Genomic DNA, 18,175 nt, shown 5'->3' on the forward strand with positions numbered 1-18,175 from the left:
CAGGCAGTAGATCGGCATACCCTACTGTTCCACAGGACATGGATGACAAAAGATACGACTCTATGGCTAAGAAAGTTTTTTCTGCATGTAGCATGGCGTTGAAATCTATTAACGCTAATTGTACGCTCGCAAGGTTCAGCCATACACTTTGGGAGTGTGCTTCATCAGCGGCTGACTGCCTCCCAGAGGGAGAAGAAAGGGAAGCGTTTCTAAACATCATTAAGGATGGTAAAGACGCAATGTACGAATCCCTTCAAACTGGCATTGATTCTGCTGTCAGCATCAGTAGGGCCATGGCAGCAAGTACTACAACCCGCAGATTTGCGTGGTTGCGAAGTCTGGGTTTGCTTCAGATGTACATGCCACACTTTTAAATATGCCCTTTGACGGCTCTTCTTTGTTTGGTAAGAAGGCGGATGACAGCCTAGAAAAGTTAGACATCCAAAGCAGCAGCAAAGTCCCTGGGAGCTGCAATCCGTCAAATGCCATATCGCCCCTCAGGAACCTCTTGAAGAAGTAAGTCCTTTTGCTTTTATTCCGCATTCGGAAAAGGCAGAGGACAGTCGGTTCAAAGAGGTCAAAAAAGATTCACCCGAGGTTGACGGGGTAAAAATACAAAAGCCGCAGCAGCAGGTGCCTCTTTACCCTCGGCACCTGCATCAGCCACCTCTAAATCACTCTGAGGACTCTCCTCACAAGACACCAGTAGGGGGCAGGCTAACTCAACATCTGACGGAATGGCAGGCTATTACGTCAGATGCTTTGGCATTGGAGACAGTTGCCCAAGTTTACAGCCTGCCTTTTCTATGCATTCCTCAGTCATCCACCGGGGAACAGCTCTTGGAAAGTTCCAGATCCACTTCTCTTGCAGGAAATTGTAGACCTGCTGGAGAAAGGTGCCATAGAACCGGTACCTGTAGCGGAGAGGAACAAGGGCTGGTACTCAGCCTACTTCCTAATACCGAAGAAGGACGGAGGACTGAGACCTATCTTGGACTAACGAGAATTGAACAAGTTCCTCAGGAAGGACAAGTTCAAGATGGTAACTCTCTCTCAGATCCTTCAGGCCCTCCAGCTCCGGGACTGGCTGGTATCTCTGGACCTTCAGGATGCTTATTTCCATGTACCAATCCATCTCAAACACAGGAAATACCTGAGGTTCGCAATTGGCGGCTTTCATTATCAATTTTGAGTGCTGCCATTTGGGCTGACCACCGCCCGAGGGTCTTCACCAAGCTAATGTCGGTAGTGGCTGCAAGTCTAAGGAGGGAAGGGATTCACGTCTACCCCTACCTCGACGATTGGCTGATCAGAACTGTATCTCCGGAACAAGCTCAGACCCAGCTAGATTATGTCTGCCACTTCCTTCACAAACTGGGCTTCTCCCTCAATTTAAAGAAGTCACAGATGATACCATCACGGAGACTCCAGTTCATTGGAGCGGTCCTGGAAACTTCCCTGGGAAAAGCCTCGCCACCAGAAGTGAGGGCTCAAGATATTCTGCAGATGGTCACCAAGTTTCAAAATGCCCAACGTCTCCCAGCCTTCGACTTTTTGAGGTTGCTAGGCATCCTCCATCTTCCTTGTGCCAGAGGCTCGCCTGAGAATGAGATCTCTTCATTGGGCACTAAGAACTCAGTGGTCGCAATTCTCAGGGAGAATGACATATCTCCTTCAGGTTCCGGACAAGGTGGCTCGAGACCTTCAGTGGTGGTCCTGTCAGGAGAACATCTTGAAAGGAGAACTGTTTTGGCAACCATGGCCGGAGATAACAGTAGTCACAGATGCCTCACTCACGGGGTGGGGAGTCCATGCCAACTACTTGACCATCAGCGGTCGTTGGTCTCCATCGGAGTCCAGACTACATATCAACCTGTTAGAGCTGAGAGCAATCAGACTAGCGCTGAAGGCTTTTCTGCCAACTGTACATGGGGAAAAATGTCCCGATAATGACGGACAACACAATGGCCATGCACTACCTCAACAAAAGAGGAAGCGTAGGATCACTGCCTCTGTGCAGAGAGGCGATGCAGCTCTGGTTTTGGGCAATCCAAGAAGGAATCTCTCTATCGGCAGTTCACTTAGCCGGAGAGAAAAACTTGACGGTGGACGCTCTGAGCAGGCAGAGTACAGTCTCCCACGAGTGGGAACTAGCTCAGGAAGTCCTTCAACAGATCTTCACCCTTTCGGGAACCCCTTAAGTGGATCTGTTCGCCACCAGCATCAACAGGAAGTGCGATCAGTTTTGTTCAAGGGAATTTCCCCCGAGAGGAGCTCTAGGGGGACCCGTTCGTAGTGGACTGGGAGTTTCCACTTCTGTACGCGTTTCCTCCAGTCCCTGTTATTCAGCAAATGATCAGGAGGTTGAGAAGGTTCCGGAAAGCCATGATCCTAATTGCCCCGGACTGGGCCAGGAGAACGTGGTACCCGGACCTTCTGGACATGTTCATCTGCCCTCCAATTCATCTTCCACTCAAGGAGAATCTTCTCTCGCAGAAGGGAGGTCAGGTTCTCCAGCCAGACATCAGAACTCTCAACCGTCACGCTTGGTATCTGAAAGGTTGAGATACAAGGATTGGGACCTCCCAGATGACGTCATGGAGGTGTTGCTTTCGGCAAGAAGGCCAGCAACAAAGACGTTATACCGCTGCCGTTGGAACAAATTTTGTAGCTGGTGTAGAGAAAAGAATATCGACCCCTTTTCATGTGGTACACCAACGGTGTTATCTTTTCTACTCTATTTGGCAAATTCGGGCCTTCAGGTTGGCACTATCAAGGGCTATCTTGCAGCGCTATCGATTTTCAAGCGCACTGAAGATGAACCATCGTATTTCAAGTTACCCTTAGTAATGCAATTTCTGAAGGGATTAACCAATGTCTATCCTCCAAGACCATTCCAAGTTCCCTTATGGGACTTAAATTTAGTCTTAAATTTCCTGATGGGTACTCCTTTTGAACCACTCCACTCTTGTTCGCTAAGGTTTCTCACCCTTAAAACTGTCTTATTAGTGACATTGACATCTGCTAGGAGGGTGAGCGAATTACAAGCTCTATCTTGTAAACCCCCTCATACAATTTTTCATAAAGACAAAGTTTTCGTACAAGTGAAGCCTAATTTCCTCCCAAAGGTGGTTTCTGAATTCCACATCACTCAGAAGATAACCTTACCTTCATTTTATCCCCCTCCCCATCCGGGGAAAGAGGAAGAAAGGCTACATAGGCTGGACCCAAGGCGGGCTTTGAGCTTTTACATCAAGCAGACCAACTGTTCATAGGTTACTCAGGGCACAAATTGGGATTACCGATAACAAAACGGACCATTTCCAGATGGATTATTTTGGCCATTCTGGAATGTTACAAACTGGCAGGGAAAGAGCCTCCTCAAAAATTTAGGGCTCATTCAACCAGGGGTATCGCAGCCTCTTCGGCCCTCCAAAGAGGGGTACCGATTCGAGACATATGTGCGGCTGCCACATGGTCGTCTGCACATACCTTCACAAGATTTTACAACCTGGAGTCGTCCTCTCGCCAAGAGACTAGATTTGGCAAAGCTGTGTTGCACTCCCTTCATTCTTGAAGGGAAACATGGCAATTTTACTCCCACCTCCAGTTACACACCACTGCTATGGGGGTCTATCAAGATAAGGAATACGTCGGAGGACACAATCCCTTAGAAGAACAAGTTACTTCTTACCTGGTAACGTTCTTTCGATGGGATGTTCCTCTGACGTATTCCTTATCGCCCCTCCCATCCATCCCCTCAGTAAAACTTCCCTTGTGATTACAGTTTACGCTCCTTCTGTGTCAATAACCAATTAATGTAAAACAACTGTTAACGTCAAAACGGAGCTGAGCAATGGACGCTGCGCGAGTCTATTTATAAGCATGATGACGTCGGCGCCGAGAGAGGCTGTCGAGGGACATCGGCGCGCAGCGCCCTCTACTGAAAAAAATATTCCGAGTCCAGCAAGCTGGAGAGGAATACGTCGGAGGAACATCCCATCGAAAGAAAGTTACCAGGTAAGAAGTAACTTGTTCTTACACGTAAGGATCCAGAATACAAATGTATCACATATGACTTGGGAGTGGTTTTCATTGTATAAGGCTGAGGTAAAGCATCCTTTCAATCCATCGCCCCACCCTGTTAATTAATCTGACGTTGTGTGAAATCAGATCTTATTTGGCTCATACATCATTTGATCTTATTGCAGTATTCTGGGTTGCAGTGATATCGGCTGGGAGGATTAACCTTCTGCTGAAGCGTTTTCTGGATTTTCTTAATTGGATGTCTTTATTTCCCTAGTATCCATATCCAGCTTCTGCGGCTGAGCAAGCTGTCTATTATCTGGCTGTGTGCAATCTTCAAGCAGTTTAGTTACTATTTACTGAGTTAATCCTCCTGGAAAACCAGAAGGATAGCCACTTGTATGCAAGATTGTTACAAGGCTGAAATCACCCTTTCCGCAGTTGTTTATTTATTTTTACATTTATAAAGCACACAAAGCAGCCCTTGGGCATCGTGGCACTGTTACAAGAAGGCTTAGTTAGTTGCAGAAAAAGACACAGACAGAAAAGCGAGAGCAGTCCGCGGTTCGTAGGGTTACAGGCAAATCTGGTACTGACAGATAACTGTAAATGAATAAATGGTGCATGGGCAGCGTGGTTGGACGTTGAAGGTTACAGCTACAACAGAAGTATCATGGTGCATCCCCTGTAAGAGTTGCCAGGTGGTGCTGAGGTGTACGTGTGTGCCTTAGATAAATAACCTTGTTTTTAAGGCGTTGCGGAGGGCAGGGTGAGAGTGTTCATTCCTGAGGGAAGGTGGCAGGGTGTTCCATTGTTTAGAGGCAATGAAAGGGAAGCTGGGACCGCCAGCCTTGGCACGCTTAACCATGGGCGTGTAGAGCTGGTTAAGGTAGTGTGCTCTGGATGAGATTTCTCGGACTAGTCTTTCCGACAGATATGCTGGGGCTGGGTGCGTGAGGCACTTGTGTGTGATGGCAAGTGTCTTGAAGAGGATACGTTCTTTAACAGGGAGCCAGTGTGTGCAGCTGAAATGTGTTCCCTCTTTGGTATGTTGAGGGCAGCGCGGATAGCTTTTTTAATTATTTGCTGTCTGGTGTTTTTTACTGAGGTGTCGGCTAGGTGGACATTGCAGTAGTCTAGTTTTGAGCCTATGGTGGCTCTGTCAATTGAAAGACAGTTCTGGGTAGATGGGAAGGGTTTGACCTCATTCATCAGCTTGGTGGAGTAAGCTGCTGAAGATGCAATTGTGTTTACCTGACGTGACATGGAGAGTGTGGAGTCCAGGTAGACACCAAGAGTCTTAATGGAGGTAGAGACCGGGATCTGAGTGTCGTCGCAAGTGAAGGAGGTGTATTGCCTGTGGCGTTTGAGCGTTTCCTTGGGACCAACTAGAAGGATTTCTGTTTTGTCTCAGTTCAGGCCGTTGGCCACCATCCAAGTGTTTTAGCGTCCGCTTCGTAGGTGGCTGAGAGGGGGAGGAGGACATGTGTGTCGTCGGCATAGTTGGTGTATGCTATGCCTACCGCGTCCTGGATGCCAGAGTGGTTTGGTAAAAGTATTGTAAAGGGTGGGAGTGATACAGGAGCCCTGCGGGACTCCACAGTGTATAGTGGTGGGCGCTGCACAGGCCTGGTCTGAGAACACTCTCATGGCTCTCCCTTCGAGAAAGGAGGAGATCCAAGCGGTGGCTTTGAGTGAGAACTGAGGTGTCTGCAAAGGGTCTTGTGGTCCACTAGTTCAAACGCAGCAGATAGGTCGAGGAGGAGGAGTAGTGGTGCTGGTTTCCCTTTATCAATGATTTCGCATAGTTGTTTTTTTTTAAAGTCTAGTAAGGCTGATTCAGTGCCATGACCCACGCGGAAGCCCGATTGATGCTTACCTAGAATGTAGTTCGTTTGTAGGAAGTGTTGGACTTGAATGTATACTGCTTTGTCCAGAATTTTTAGGAGGAATGCAACTGTGGTGATGGGACAGTAGTTGTTAGGGGAGGTAGGCTCTAGAGAGGTTTTATTTTGGAGCGGGCGTACCCAGGCTTCTTTAACGCATGGAGGAACCATACCTGATGCGAATGAGGCATTTATAAAAGTGGTGAGGAATGGGGCTAGGGTGGTTGCGCAGTCTTTGATTATATTGGCTGGGCAAATATCACCATTGCAATTGGACGGTTTGATGTGTTTGAGGACGGTGAGAACTTCCAGGTCTGTGACGTCCTTAAAGGAGAAGCATGATTTGACCAGAGTGGGAGTGTTGGTCGTAGGAGTAGTGGGAAGGGGAGAGGAAGGGGGTGATTTGGCTAGTTCTGATTTTGTTCTGTAAGATGTGTATTTTGTTGAGCATGGTTGTATGCTGGAGCACAAAGGTTCCTCTTTAGAGATGACCTGTGTGGTAGGAGCTGGTGCCACTAATTCCCTGAAACTAGCGACCATCTCCTTGGATTAGTAATTCTGGTGTTGAAGCAGGTGGATGATGTTTTTTTATATTTAGTAGCTATCCAGTTGAACTCTTTTTTTTTTTTTGGTGGATTCTTGGGGGTTTCATTGCCATTTGGACAGCGCAGTGTGCTTCAGGGCACGTAGTTCAAGGTGGTCCTCTGTGAACCATGCATTGGCATGTCTTCCAGATTTAGCTTTTTTTAGAGATAGTGGGGCTGTGGATTCCACTGCTTTCTTGAGTGTATCGTTGTAAGTTTGTGCTAGCAGAATAGGGTCGTTTGAGAATGGAGGTTTAAAAATAGGCGAGGTGACATAAGGTAGGAGGTTCTCTTTAGTTAATTTGCAGGAACTCCTAGCAAGGGAGGGCGGTAGAGGTGGAGTGTGAGTTTTGGTCTTGGTCAGTTTGGGTATGGAGAAGAAAATAACATGGTGGTCTGTCCAGCGACAGGGAAAATTAGCGCTGATTGTGGTGGAGCAGTTGTGATCCACTATCCAATCTAGGATTTAGTCTTTAGCGTGAGTGGGGCTTTTGACTAGTTGTAGGAAGTCCATGGCGTTTAGGGTTATGGTGAGCGAGTTTGCATGCAGGTCTTTAGGATCATTGAATCCCAGGTTGAGATTGCCAAGGAGAATGGATTTGGTAGCGGTTTTTAGGTTGTTACCAATGAGTGAGGTGTAGTAGGTTTTCATGGTAGTCGGCTGCTGGATGAGGAGGCCAATAATGATGTAGATTCCGATGGTGCAACTGGGCGATAGAGAGATTGAGGGAGATGGTGCCTATGTTACTGTCTAGAGGAGAGTTAATTTGTCTGATCTGTAAGGATTCTTTTACTATAAGGGCTACCCCTTCCCCCTCACCCCTTTCGAGAGCTGGCGGTCCTGCCGATAGATGCTATACCCTTGGGGGAGAGCTAAAACAATGGCGGGCCAGATGCTTCGTGGAGCCAGGTTTCCGTGACAGCTAGAAGGTCTAGGTTGTGGGTAGTGAGGAAGTCCCGGAACTCTGTGAAGTTAGCTGGGATAGAGTGTACATTAATGTTTATGCCATATTGTGTGCACCAAGGTTGCTGCTTTTACTTTTGAGCTACTTTTTCCTTTAGACATTATTGCAACGCATCCCCTTAAGAACACCTCCAACATTGTGCATATACTACCCTACACGGTTCTAGATGAAATGCATATTTTGATCAGATTCTGCACTGAGGAACCTCTTTTGCTATTTATTAATATATTATTAAAATGACCACCTTCTAACTCCAAACAAATACTGACACATGCTTTAAAACGAAAGCTCTTACCAAGAGGTGACATTACTTGCCAGACTTATAATACATTTTTTTATTGCTTTTTAAATTCTGTCCTATGAGCTAATTATGTCCTTATGTCGATGTGTGGACACTGCGTGTTGCCTTGAGCATTAAGAACTTGATTTGTAACTGTTTTCTGATTGGTCCATATCCCCTGCACTATGTTGGATGCCAGGTGTTATCAACACTGTGTCACCAAAGCATTGGTTGTAATGCTGAAATGCCTGGGTGAGGATTTGGAAGCTGGCATCCTTTGGTCATGTTTTGTGTGTTCCAACATTTGAGTCCATGGGTGACCTTTTGTATCACAGCCAATCTATCTTTCCAATTCCCTGTTGCTTGATACTAGTGTTACTCAGCCACTTCTGGGATGATCTTGTGCGTATTCTGGCACGTGTGGTCTAAGTGTATGCATGATGCCACCCGTTGCCCCCAACAGTTTAATTGCCTTTGGTCCAGTTATCGTGTTTGATGATTGATAAAGTGGTACTGTTTCCAAGAAAGTTTCGATCCTTTCTTGGCATGGGAAGGTTAGTACCTGACATGAGTATCGTTTTGTTCTCAGAAACATGTTTGTTTTGATTGGCCTTAGGCTTGATTTGAGTGCATTTATGACAGTCCAAAGTGGTATAACAGCTTAGTTGATACTTAGTTGTGCCTTCGGCACTGTGTGGCATTGTTACCTGTTATCAGCCAATCATCGAAGTAAGTCTGCACATTAATCCTCTCTCTGCTCACGTATACTGCAACTACTGGCAACTCTGTTGTGATTATATTTGGACCCAATGTTATATCAAAAGGCAGAACTTTTAATTGATAGTTACCTGGATCCGAAGTTAGCTTCTGTGCTTTGGAAGCCTGGAAATATGAAAGTATGCATCTTTCATGTCCAGACTGGCATGAGATCTTGCTTCAGCAGTGGTATCAATGTTGACATTCTGAATTGTTGCGGTTTGACACATTTGTTTGCCGGCTTTAAAACGAGGACGGATGCAATGTCTTGTACTTCTTCAGAACTAGGAAATAGGCGGAATTAAATCCCTTTGATTTTGTTCTTTTGGTGGCAAATCCTCTTGGGCCCCTTTTTGCAGGAGGGCCTTGACCGCTGCTTGAAGAAATTGTAGGTGCTTCTTTTGAATTTCGTGGGTGGTGTGTTGTACAAGGGGCAAGTCCTCCCATTTTAAGATGGTGGTGCTGGACTGCCCCTAGGCAGGACAAAGACTGATATGATTGGGTTATTTCTGCTCTGTGAAGGATAATGAGCTAAAGAATCTGGATAAGGCCCTTGCGACCAGGACTAATGTCTGGCAGAGAGACTCCCAGGACCCCCCTTGTTTTTTTGCATATCTAAGTAACTTTGGGTCTCACCCTAAGTTACTAGGGGAATCCAGCCGTGGACCCCTTGCCCACTATTCTTAGAGAGGCACAGCTCCGCCCTACTGATGAGGTCCAACCAGACCGAAACACGTGTCTGGGGTTGCTGTTGGTACTCTTGTTCAGAGGAGAATTGCCTAGCATTTCGGTGCTGGACTGCCACTGGGCAGGGCAAAGACTGATATGATTGGGATATTTCTCTGTGAAAGATAGTGAGCTAAAGAATCTGGGTAAGGCTCTCGCAACCAGGACTAATGTCTGGAAGAGAGACTCCCAGGACCCCCTTTGTTTTTTGCTGTTTGGGTGAAAGCAGGGGCACACAGTGCTACGTGTCTGTTTGTTTTTTTGTTGGGAATATTTTTACTCCCTATTTTAATTTTTTGGGAGTATTTGCCTATTTTCAGGGAGTAAAAGTGGCTGATACACTCCTTACCTGTAGGGATGGTTACGCAAATAATGTTCACCATTAAATGTAATACACATCTGAAACATCCTTCAGAACAGGAGCATCAGACTCCTGGTCATCCATTGGTGTACTTGCACATAGCCTGACAGGAGTAATGTCCAGTATAATCTGTCCAACTGGGACTATGGTCAAGAGCCGAGTCAACACCCGGTCAAGAGCCAGAGGATGCATATTACTGATTATCGTAAAATCTCTAAAGTAACACTTTGTAAAGGTCTCCAAAAGCTAGGCTTCTGAAAATAAAGGCTGGGGTTTAAATCAATTAAGTCAGTGGAGTTTCTGCAGCTGTGGATACACAATGCTGGGCCAGTGCTGGGTCAGAGGGGGTGAAACAATCACATTAAAGTGTATCAGACTGCGCAGTAACGCCTCAGTGGGAAGGGCCATTCTTTAGGGATAAGGCCATTTTCCTTTATGCTGTTAAGCAGCTGTGAATACTGATTTGGGGAATTTGAAAGATAAGATCCCTGGACTGCGGGTCAAATGACCAAGCACTTTGTTGCTACAAGTTCTTACACTGTTCTGTATATAACTTGACCGACTGATGGTGAGTGAATGCACTAGGGATCCTATTTGTGGCTCAGACGTAAGGATTAGGGGCTACAGGCTTGTGGGTAATATTTTACCATATTGGCTTCTAGGAATAATAGCGCTGGAGCCGACTTCTAATTGTTTTAATTGCCCAGGCATTTTTACTGTGATTTTTGTTTCATCAGTTATGGTAGCAATCAGGATGGGGGTTTGGTTTCTCATTGACTTGGAACAATTTTGGGAACTCTGTGGTGACCCATAAAGCCACTTGCATCAGATGTTGAGAATGTTAAAAAAAAATATTTAAAAAAAATATAGAGAGCTATATAAATGTCAGTGATATGCAAGACTTTCCAAAATATAAGCAGTGAATGGTGGTGGTGTTTACATAAAAAATAAACTTGTTTTGAGTAACTATTTAGTCAACTTTGTTGAATTTGAATTGTGATACTGTTTCTGAACTCGTCTGTAAAAACTATAAATTAAAAGGCTAATCTCTTCACCTTTTTTTTCTACAGGTGCTGCATTTAGTGCTGGTTTGACAGGTGGCATTAGTACATCCGTTGCAGTATTTTGCCATGAACTTCCACACGAATTGGGTAATCTATTTAATGAATCCTATTTTTCGTGCAAATTGTACAATTTAGTAATTCTTCAGAGGGGTAAAAGAAGGGTATGTTACATGTTAACAGGTTCTAAGTAATACATGCATATGTGCACCTTAAAAACAATCAGGAAATGTCTTAATAAATATACGCAATTGATGAAATACTGTGGGTAATGTAATGTGGAAATAGATCTCATTTGCAAATAGAGTACACAGACTAGAATAGTGCAGGGAGAGTCTTGATTCTATCGGACACGGAGGCAAGCATTAGGTTTTTCATTTCTTTACTTTTTCTCTTCCGCAGCCAAGAACAAAACAAACGTATTTAATAACAGCTCTCGAACATTACAACTCCTATCAGTCTGCTTTCTTGGGTAATTCTGACTTTTTTAATGTGCTGTTTATCTAATCAGGCATCACTTTTATGGTCACGTGTTCTGGGATCATGGGTTCTGGGACCCCATTTACCTCTGGGACCCCATTTACCTCTGGGACCCCATTTACCTCTGGGACCCCATTTACCTCAGGTACTCCATGTACCCCAGTTACTCCACATGCAGGCGGAGGCTTAACCTCACTGGTGAGAAGATGGTGGTTGCAGCACTCATTACAAGGTAGTACAGTACCCTTTAAAGATGGCTACCGCATTAGAGCTCAATCGTCTCCCAATATGGTCACTGTGTGCTCCACAAGCTATATCATCTGAACTTTGCTCTAGATCACAAAGGCAGTGGACCCAGGGCCATTTAAGTCACGCCCTGTGCCCACGCCCTTGCTTCGCATTATACTGTCAACCTGACCGCAGATGGCTTACCATGCTCAGACTCCAATACTTACTAGCGATTCCACCTGACGCCTTCTGAGACTTTTCTTATGGCTACATGCTCCGGACCTGAAATAAATAAGAATATATATAATAAATCGAGCAGCGCTTCACATGCTCGCAACTTGGAAACATTCTGAGGTAAGTTGCTCATCGCGTGCATTTCTTTGGTCCCGCTCTGCCAACTCTTTTACTGGAAGCCGCTTGCTATGGGAACTGTAAAGAGAAAGATAAATGAAGGCTGATTAAGAACCAAAAATAAAACGCACAAGAGACGGACACTAATAGAAAAGCCAGATAAATACAGTAGTCACAAAAAAAGAAAACAGTGAGATAAAACACAGCACCAGCAAATAGAAAACAGCAACGATAGCATATAGCATGAAGATGGCGAGGCACAAGACGTATTACAGCAGAAAAGGTAAATCACAGCAGCAGGACTAAAGCACAAGAGAAATAAAGAGACCTTAAAGCAGCATAACAAAAGCAGAGAAAGACCTACAAGAACCAAGTAGAAAGGACAGATACAAGAGCTATAAATAAGGATATTTGGCCCCAGATGGCGCAAATGCAAGCCGCTGCAGGCCTGGGCAAGCAATCGGTGAAGTAACTGGCAACAAGCGCAGTCTGCAAAAAGCTCCAGCATAACCACACAGAATGTGAAAACAAAATCAAAATATCGAGGCGGAGTACCCCAAAAGGAAATACACCGAACACGGGTTACAAAGGAACATACAAAGTACTTTATTTTATACTGAATCCAGTTACAAAAACAGAGCAAAATCAGATAGCTATCGGCCCTCAGTACAACACAACGAACTCCAGCGTGGTTCAGTGTGTTCAGTGAGAGACGCTGTACATTAGAATGCATTTGCTTTTTATACACTTTGTGGGCACGATGTCCAGCCCCACTTCGGGGTTAATATTCGACTTAATACATCACCGATCTAGGGTTCATGCCAAGTCTCGAACAACCGCATATAACTGGCTTGCTTTTAATACATGTATCAACAAGCCTATACAGCAACTGTGTAATCTGGGATTTTCCATGTTAGTCTTTTTAAACATGAATACAATGTGGTTAAACAAGTGTTCTATGTTCAGTATTTGAATACATTGTTTTTATGGTATACTCGTGGATTAGTTTCTTTACACGAGTAAAACCTTACACACAAGTCAACGAAGGACAAGGTCTCAGTTCACGACCTCAACAAGTGGCCTGCAGGCAAGTTATATATTAGCTATTTACAGAGGTCAAGACGGCCATGTTGTATTTTGGAATGACATCGTCCACCATTTTAACTCACAGGGCGACTTTTACAAAGCAAATACTAAAATGGCGGATTGGCCTAAAATGGCAGCTTACACTGATTTAAGGTCAGGACCTTGCAACACGGACTCTTTCGCAAGCGACTTTCGAGCAGCTTGGCGTAGGCCAATATACATATATTTATTGCAAATAGGAGGCACGATATAATTTCTCTTTTAACAAACCCTCCTTTTGGCCTATGCCAAGTGCTAAAACTACTTTGGATCTCCTTGCAAATAACTCCATGCATCATCGTCCATGCACCCTGAATCACTGTCGGAAATATCTTTTGCCATTAGGTCATTTGCTAAAATGTCTTTCAACACATATTCTTTGGAAGTTTTAACTGGGGCATACACTTTATGTCCTATCGAACCTATCGCTTGAGCGCAACATCCCCCTAGCATCGAACACATACCAGGTAGACATTGAATACAGCAACAAAGAAACAACAAGATTCCCAAAGTAATTAGCAAGACCGAAAGTACCTTCCAACCCCAAGTTCGCAAGAAGTCCCAGAACCAATCGCTAAGATCCCAGTTTCCCTCGGGAACAGGCACTTCGGAACGAAGGACGTGCAGATTCTGTATTGCCTTGAAGATGGTTGGGGAGGAATCTGGTACGAAAACACAGCAAGCGGACCCCAATAATTTACACACTCCACCACGTTCAGCCAGGATGACATCTAATGCCATCCAGTTTTGAAGTGCTACTAGTCTTATCGCCTTATGTTCTAATGTCATATTATAGAGTATATCCGTGGTCCGGGTTGATGGTTCTCTCCAGTACTCTCGCTAGTTTTCTAATATCTTCTGAATTTGCTATCTGCCCCCAAAATGGCACAACTGATTTAGCTATATCTCCCAAGATTTGCACTGGGGTGTCACCATTCTCGTCCCGCCGTGGACGAGCCTTTGAAACTTCTCTTGTACTAGCTATAAACACCCCAGGTAACAGTATCCCTAAATAACAACAGGTTCCCTGCCAATCCCTGGGCAACCATGGGAACGCTACATTACCGCAGATAAAGTAGACCGGTTCGCCTACATACAAAGGTCTGTTTTCCCAGTCAAATTTGCAACGTTGGCACAACCTAGAAAATCTCCCATTGACTGAGTTCCATTCCTCTGTATGCAAAAGGAAACTGGTTCAGGGCTATGATTAACAGTGTAAGAAGGAGGCATGGCATCCTTATTGCCTGTTGGAGCCATCTTAAAGGAAATCAAAGATTGGAAAGGACGAGACAGTTTATCAGAAGTCCTAATAGAAGCAATGTTAGGTTTACTCCTGTTTGCGAAAAAAGCGAGCATCCCAGGGGAGTCAAAACACGTTTCTCAAAACTATTCAAATTGGTGCCATCAAAGTTCCCTGAGATGCTATCATTCCAACGGCCAAAGAACAGCGCTCTAAGAGAAGCATAGCAAGCAGTTGTCAAAGGTAAAGGATGAATATACCAACCTAGCCCCTTATCCCCGTGTTGCGGTAAATGTGAGCAGACCAAACAGTTAGACTTATTAAAAATGGCATCCGTAGCATTCATGATCAGTAATAGAGTGTTATTGTGGTACCTTTGTCTGTGCTGAGAGTCCCTAGGGGATAGAGTATGCAAATGTACAAAGGGAGTAGGAACAATAAGTGTACTTTCAGTAGGTAACAAAAGGTCTAAAGAATGTGTTTCCTCAAGGTACCATAATCCTAAGGCAGCGACTATTAAAAACCCAAATATCATTATAAAAATACAGCAATACATTTTCGGGGCCCAGGCATTTTGTCCATTGTCCCGGTTGGTCACCCCCTTATTTACAAGTCCCATACGAGCGGTAGCGGTAGCAGGCATTGTAGTCTTCAGACGAATACTCCAATGTTCGTTGCTGGCGACCTCCCGGTCGAGCGACTTCTTAGTCCTTCCACAACCCTAGCCAACAGAATCCCCTTTCTCAAATGTGGGCAAAAACAAGCCCTCAATGATCCTTTTCTTCTTCAAATGCACAGCAAAACCGTGCCGTAAGTCTATTTTCTTGGACGCAGATTGTACCTTACTTTTACTGGTACTGATTGATCCGGAAACAATATGCGTCACTTCCTGCTGGAAGCAACGTGTCGGAAGCAAGTGAAGATGCCGAATTTGAAATAGCAGTTTCCGGATGCAAAACTTTTGGAGAGTGTGGAGACAAAATGGCAGCTTCCCCAAGCCTAACAGGCTCAGAGAGATTCTCCGACACACTCTCAGTGCTACTTACTGCTTTGGGATCGTTGGTTGCAGTATCAGCGAGGGGTTCTGTTTCTTCTGTAACGTGTGGCACAGGGTGAGGAAGTTTCTTGACGTGAGACGCGTGTATCCAGTTCTTTCTCCCAGAGACCCGCACCGCTGTCTGGGTGACCAACAGGACTTGGAACGGCCCACGCCAGCGAGGCGCAAGGCAGGAGGAGCGCTCAAATGCTTTGACAAGCACCCAGCTTCTAGGCCGTATGCTGTGGCACAGGCCCTCGTATCGCACAGGTAAAGCGTCTTGTACCTGGTGATAAATTAAATACAGGTTTTTAGTCAACTGGCTGCAATAGTCTGAAAGTAATACATTTTCAACATTTCTCAATGAATTGCATTTAGGAAGGTTCCAAATATTGGCAGGACCACCTCAAATGGAGAGATCCCAGTCTTAATTTGAGGGGTTATACGCATGGATAACAATACGATCCGTAAGGCGTCCGGCCATTTTAGTTTAGTGCCGGCACATGTCTTAGCGAGCTTGTTCTTGATGATACCGTTGTCTTTCTACTAGTCCGGCGCTCTGAGCATGTCTGGCCGAATGGAACCGTTTGTCAATTTGTAATGCCGCGCATAACTGCAGAATTACAGCAGCGACAAAATGTGGACCATTGTCCGACCAGATAACTCTTAGTAGCCCGAACCACGAGAAGTATTCCCTTAACATGGTTTTTGCAGTAGTCATGGCTGTAGCATCTTTAACAGGGAAAGCCTCAACCCATTTACTAGAAGCGCAGATAACCACCAGCACATATTTTTTATTATCACATCGTTCCATTTCCATAAAGTCAAAGTGGATCACTTCGAAGGGGACAGAGGGTGGCCCAAAACTTTGCCTCGGAGTTACTGTCCCCTTTCCCACATTGTGTTGTAGGCAAATCATGCAATCCTGGACGTAGCGCTGGGCAATTTTTTGAAATTTTGTCATTTACCCAAACTTTCTCTAACATTTTTGTCATCTTCTGGGCACATACATGCGTAGGACCATGGGCCATGATGACCATGATCATTATATACGTGTCAGGGAGTAGCCATTTCCCTTCCGCCATAACACCCGTCATCATCAAGTTCCCCATGCCTTCAGCCCACCTTTTGGATTCTTCTAAAGTGGCATCAGCTTGGATATCCCGTACAGACCCAACACCCTCATCTGTTGCATAAGCATTTACAGTCTCCCTTGAAACGTACGTCTCCGTAAGGAGATCCGTAGCAGTTTGTTTAGCTATCTGATCAGCGAAAGCATTCCCTTTCCCTATATCATCTGCAACCTTTCGATGTGCTGCACATTTCATAACTGCTAACTGGGCAGGGAGCGCAAGTGCTGAGAGTAGTTGTACTATTAGGGAGCCATGTTGGATTTTGGTGCCATGTGAACTTAGGAACCCTCTCTCTGACCAAAGTCTCCCAAAGTTGTGAACCACCCCAAAGGCATACTGACTATCAGTATATATATTTACTGCAAGCCCTTCAGAAAGTTCACAAGCTCGGGTCAATGCTATAATCTCTGCGGCCTGCGCAGAATTATGCGTGATTTCCACAACCGTACTTAATGTAGTGATTGCATAAGCAGCTGTGGATGTACCATCCGGAAGTTTGAAGCAGGAGCCATCACAGAACAGCTCTCCTTGCGGATTATCCAAATCAATTCTACCCTGTGTCTCTTGTTCGGTAGTATACAGACAATCATGTGGCTCTTCATCGCCGCAAGTAGTATCTTGCGGGAAAGGTAGGAGTTCAGCCGGATTAAGAACACAACACCTCTTAATTTGAATGTTTGTTAGTTTTTTGTTTGTTTATTTATTTATGGATTTAATGTGAGGAGCAAACAAGATCAATTCAGATCTTGTCAACCGTGCAGAAGTGAGGTGTTGTGTTTGAGTTCGGTTCAGTAGACCATCTACATAGTGAGGCACTATCAGGGTTAGATCATGGCCTAGGACCATTACCTCACTCTGTTTTACCGACGCAGCAGCGACAGCTCGCAAACATCTTGGCAAAGTGCATGCTACAGGATCAAGGGTGGAAGAAAAGTAACCACACGGCCTATTCTTCCCCCCATGTTCCTGCGTTAATACAGCCAAAGCACATCCATCACATTCATGCACAAACAACACAAAGGCCTTTTCATAGTTTGGTGTGCCCAAAACTGGTGCAGAGCATAATGCAGTCTTAAGCAAGTCAAACGATTGCTGGTGTTCCGCGTTCCATGGCAATGGCGAAGAAATGCCCTTCTTTGTCAAAGCCAGCATCGGTTTGATCACTAGTGAAAAATTTGGGATCCACAACCTACAGTAAGAAGCCATACCTATCAAGGCTCTAACTTCCTTCTGTCTATTTGGGACAGACATGCCAGAAATGTGTTTTATTCTTTCAGGTGTCAATCTTCTTCCCTCCTTTGACAGGAGATAGCCTTACTAGGCAACCTCCTGGCAACAATATTGACATTTTTTAAGCGAAGCTTTGTGACCATGCTTAGCTAGATGGATAAGCAATAACACAGTGCCCTCCTTACAGGCGCTCTCAGAGTCAGCAGCTAAAAGCAAGTCATCAACGCACTGAAGCAATGTACAGGTAGAGGGAAATTCAAGGGTATCAAGTTGTTCTTTCAAAGCCCTACTATAAATGCTAGGACTCTGTGTACCCTTGAGGTGCACGAGTGAATGTGAACTAGCGTCCCCCTAAGGTGAACGCGAACAAGCATCTACTATCCTTGTGTATAGGAATACTAAAGAAAGCATTCTTTAGATCCACCACACTAAAGTAAGTAGCTGTAGATGGAATCATGGTTAGGATTGTCGTTACATCAGGCACAATTGGAAATTGTGGAGCCACGACTTTATTAATGGCACGCAAATCAATTATGAAACGGAATGGAATTGCATTATCGCCTTTCTTGTACAAGGGTAAAATCTGACTATTACACAAACTTCCTGAAATTTCTTCAATCACCCCACGATGCACAAAATCGGGAACAATGCATTTCAAAGCTCGCTCGCCCTCAACTGAAATCTTATACTGGGGAATGCGTGGCAGC

The 18,175-nt window shown here is 45.0% G+C and overlaps 1 protein-coding gene across 3 annotated transcripts in view; it reads left to right on the forward strand.

Moving 5' to 3' along the window:
• Window positions 1-18,175, forward strand: part of SLC39A10 (solute carrier family 39 member 10) — an 802,105-nt gene that overhangs the window by 632,193 nt on the left and 151,737 nt on the right. For all 3 annotated transcript variants that reach the window (XM_069615702.1, XM_069615703.1, XM_069615704.1), the window contains exon 8: window positions 10,655-10,735. In XM_069615702.1, the coding sequence (XP_069471803.1) occupies window positions 10,655-10,735 (81 nt within the window). The remainder of the gene's footprint in view (window positions 1-10,654; window positions 10,736-18,175) is intronic.

This window comes from Ambystoma mexicanum, chromosome 9 (assembly GCF_040938575.1).
Source record: "Ambystoma mexicanum isolate Mex_15411 chromosome 9, UKY_AmexF1_1, whole genome shotgun sequence".
NCBI classification, from domain to species: domain Eukaryota; kingdom Metazoa; phylum Chordata; class Amphibia; order Caudata; family Ambystomatidae; genus Ambystoma; species Ambystoma mexicanum.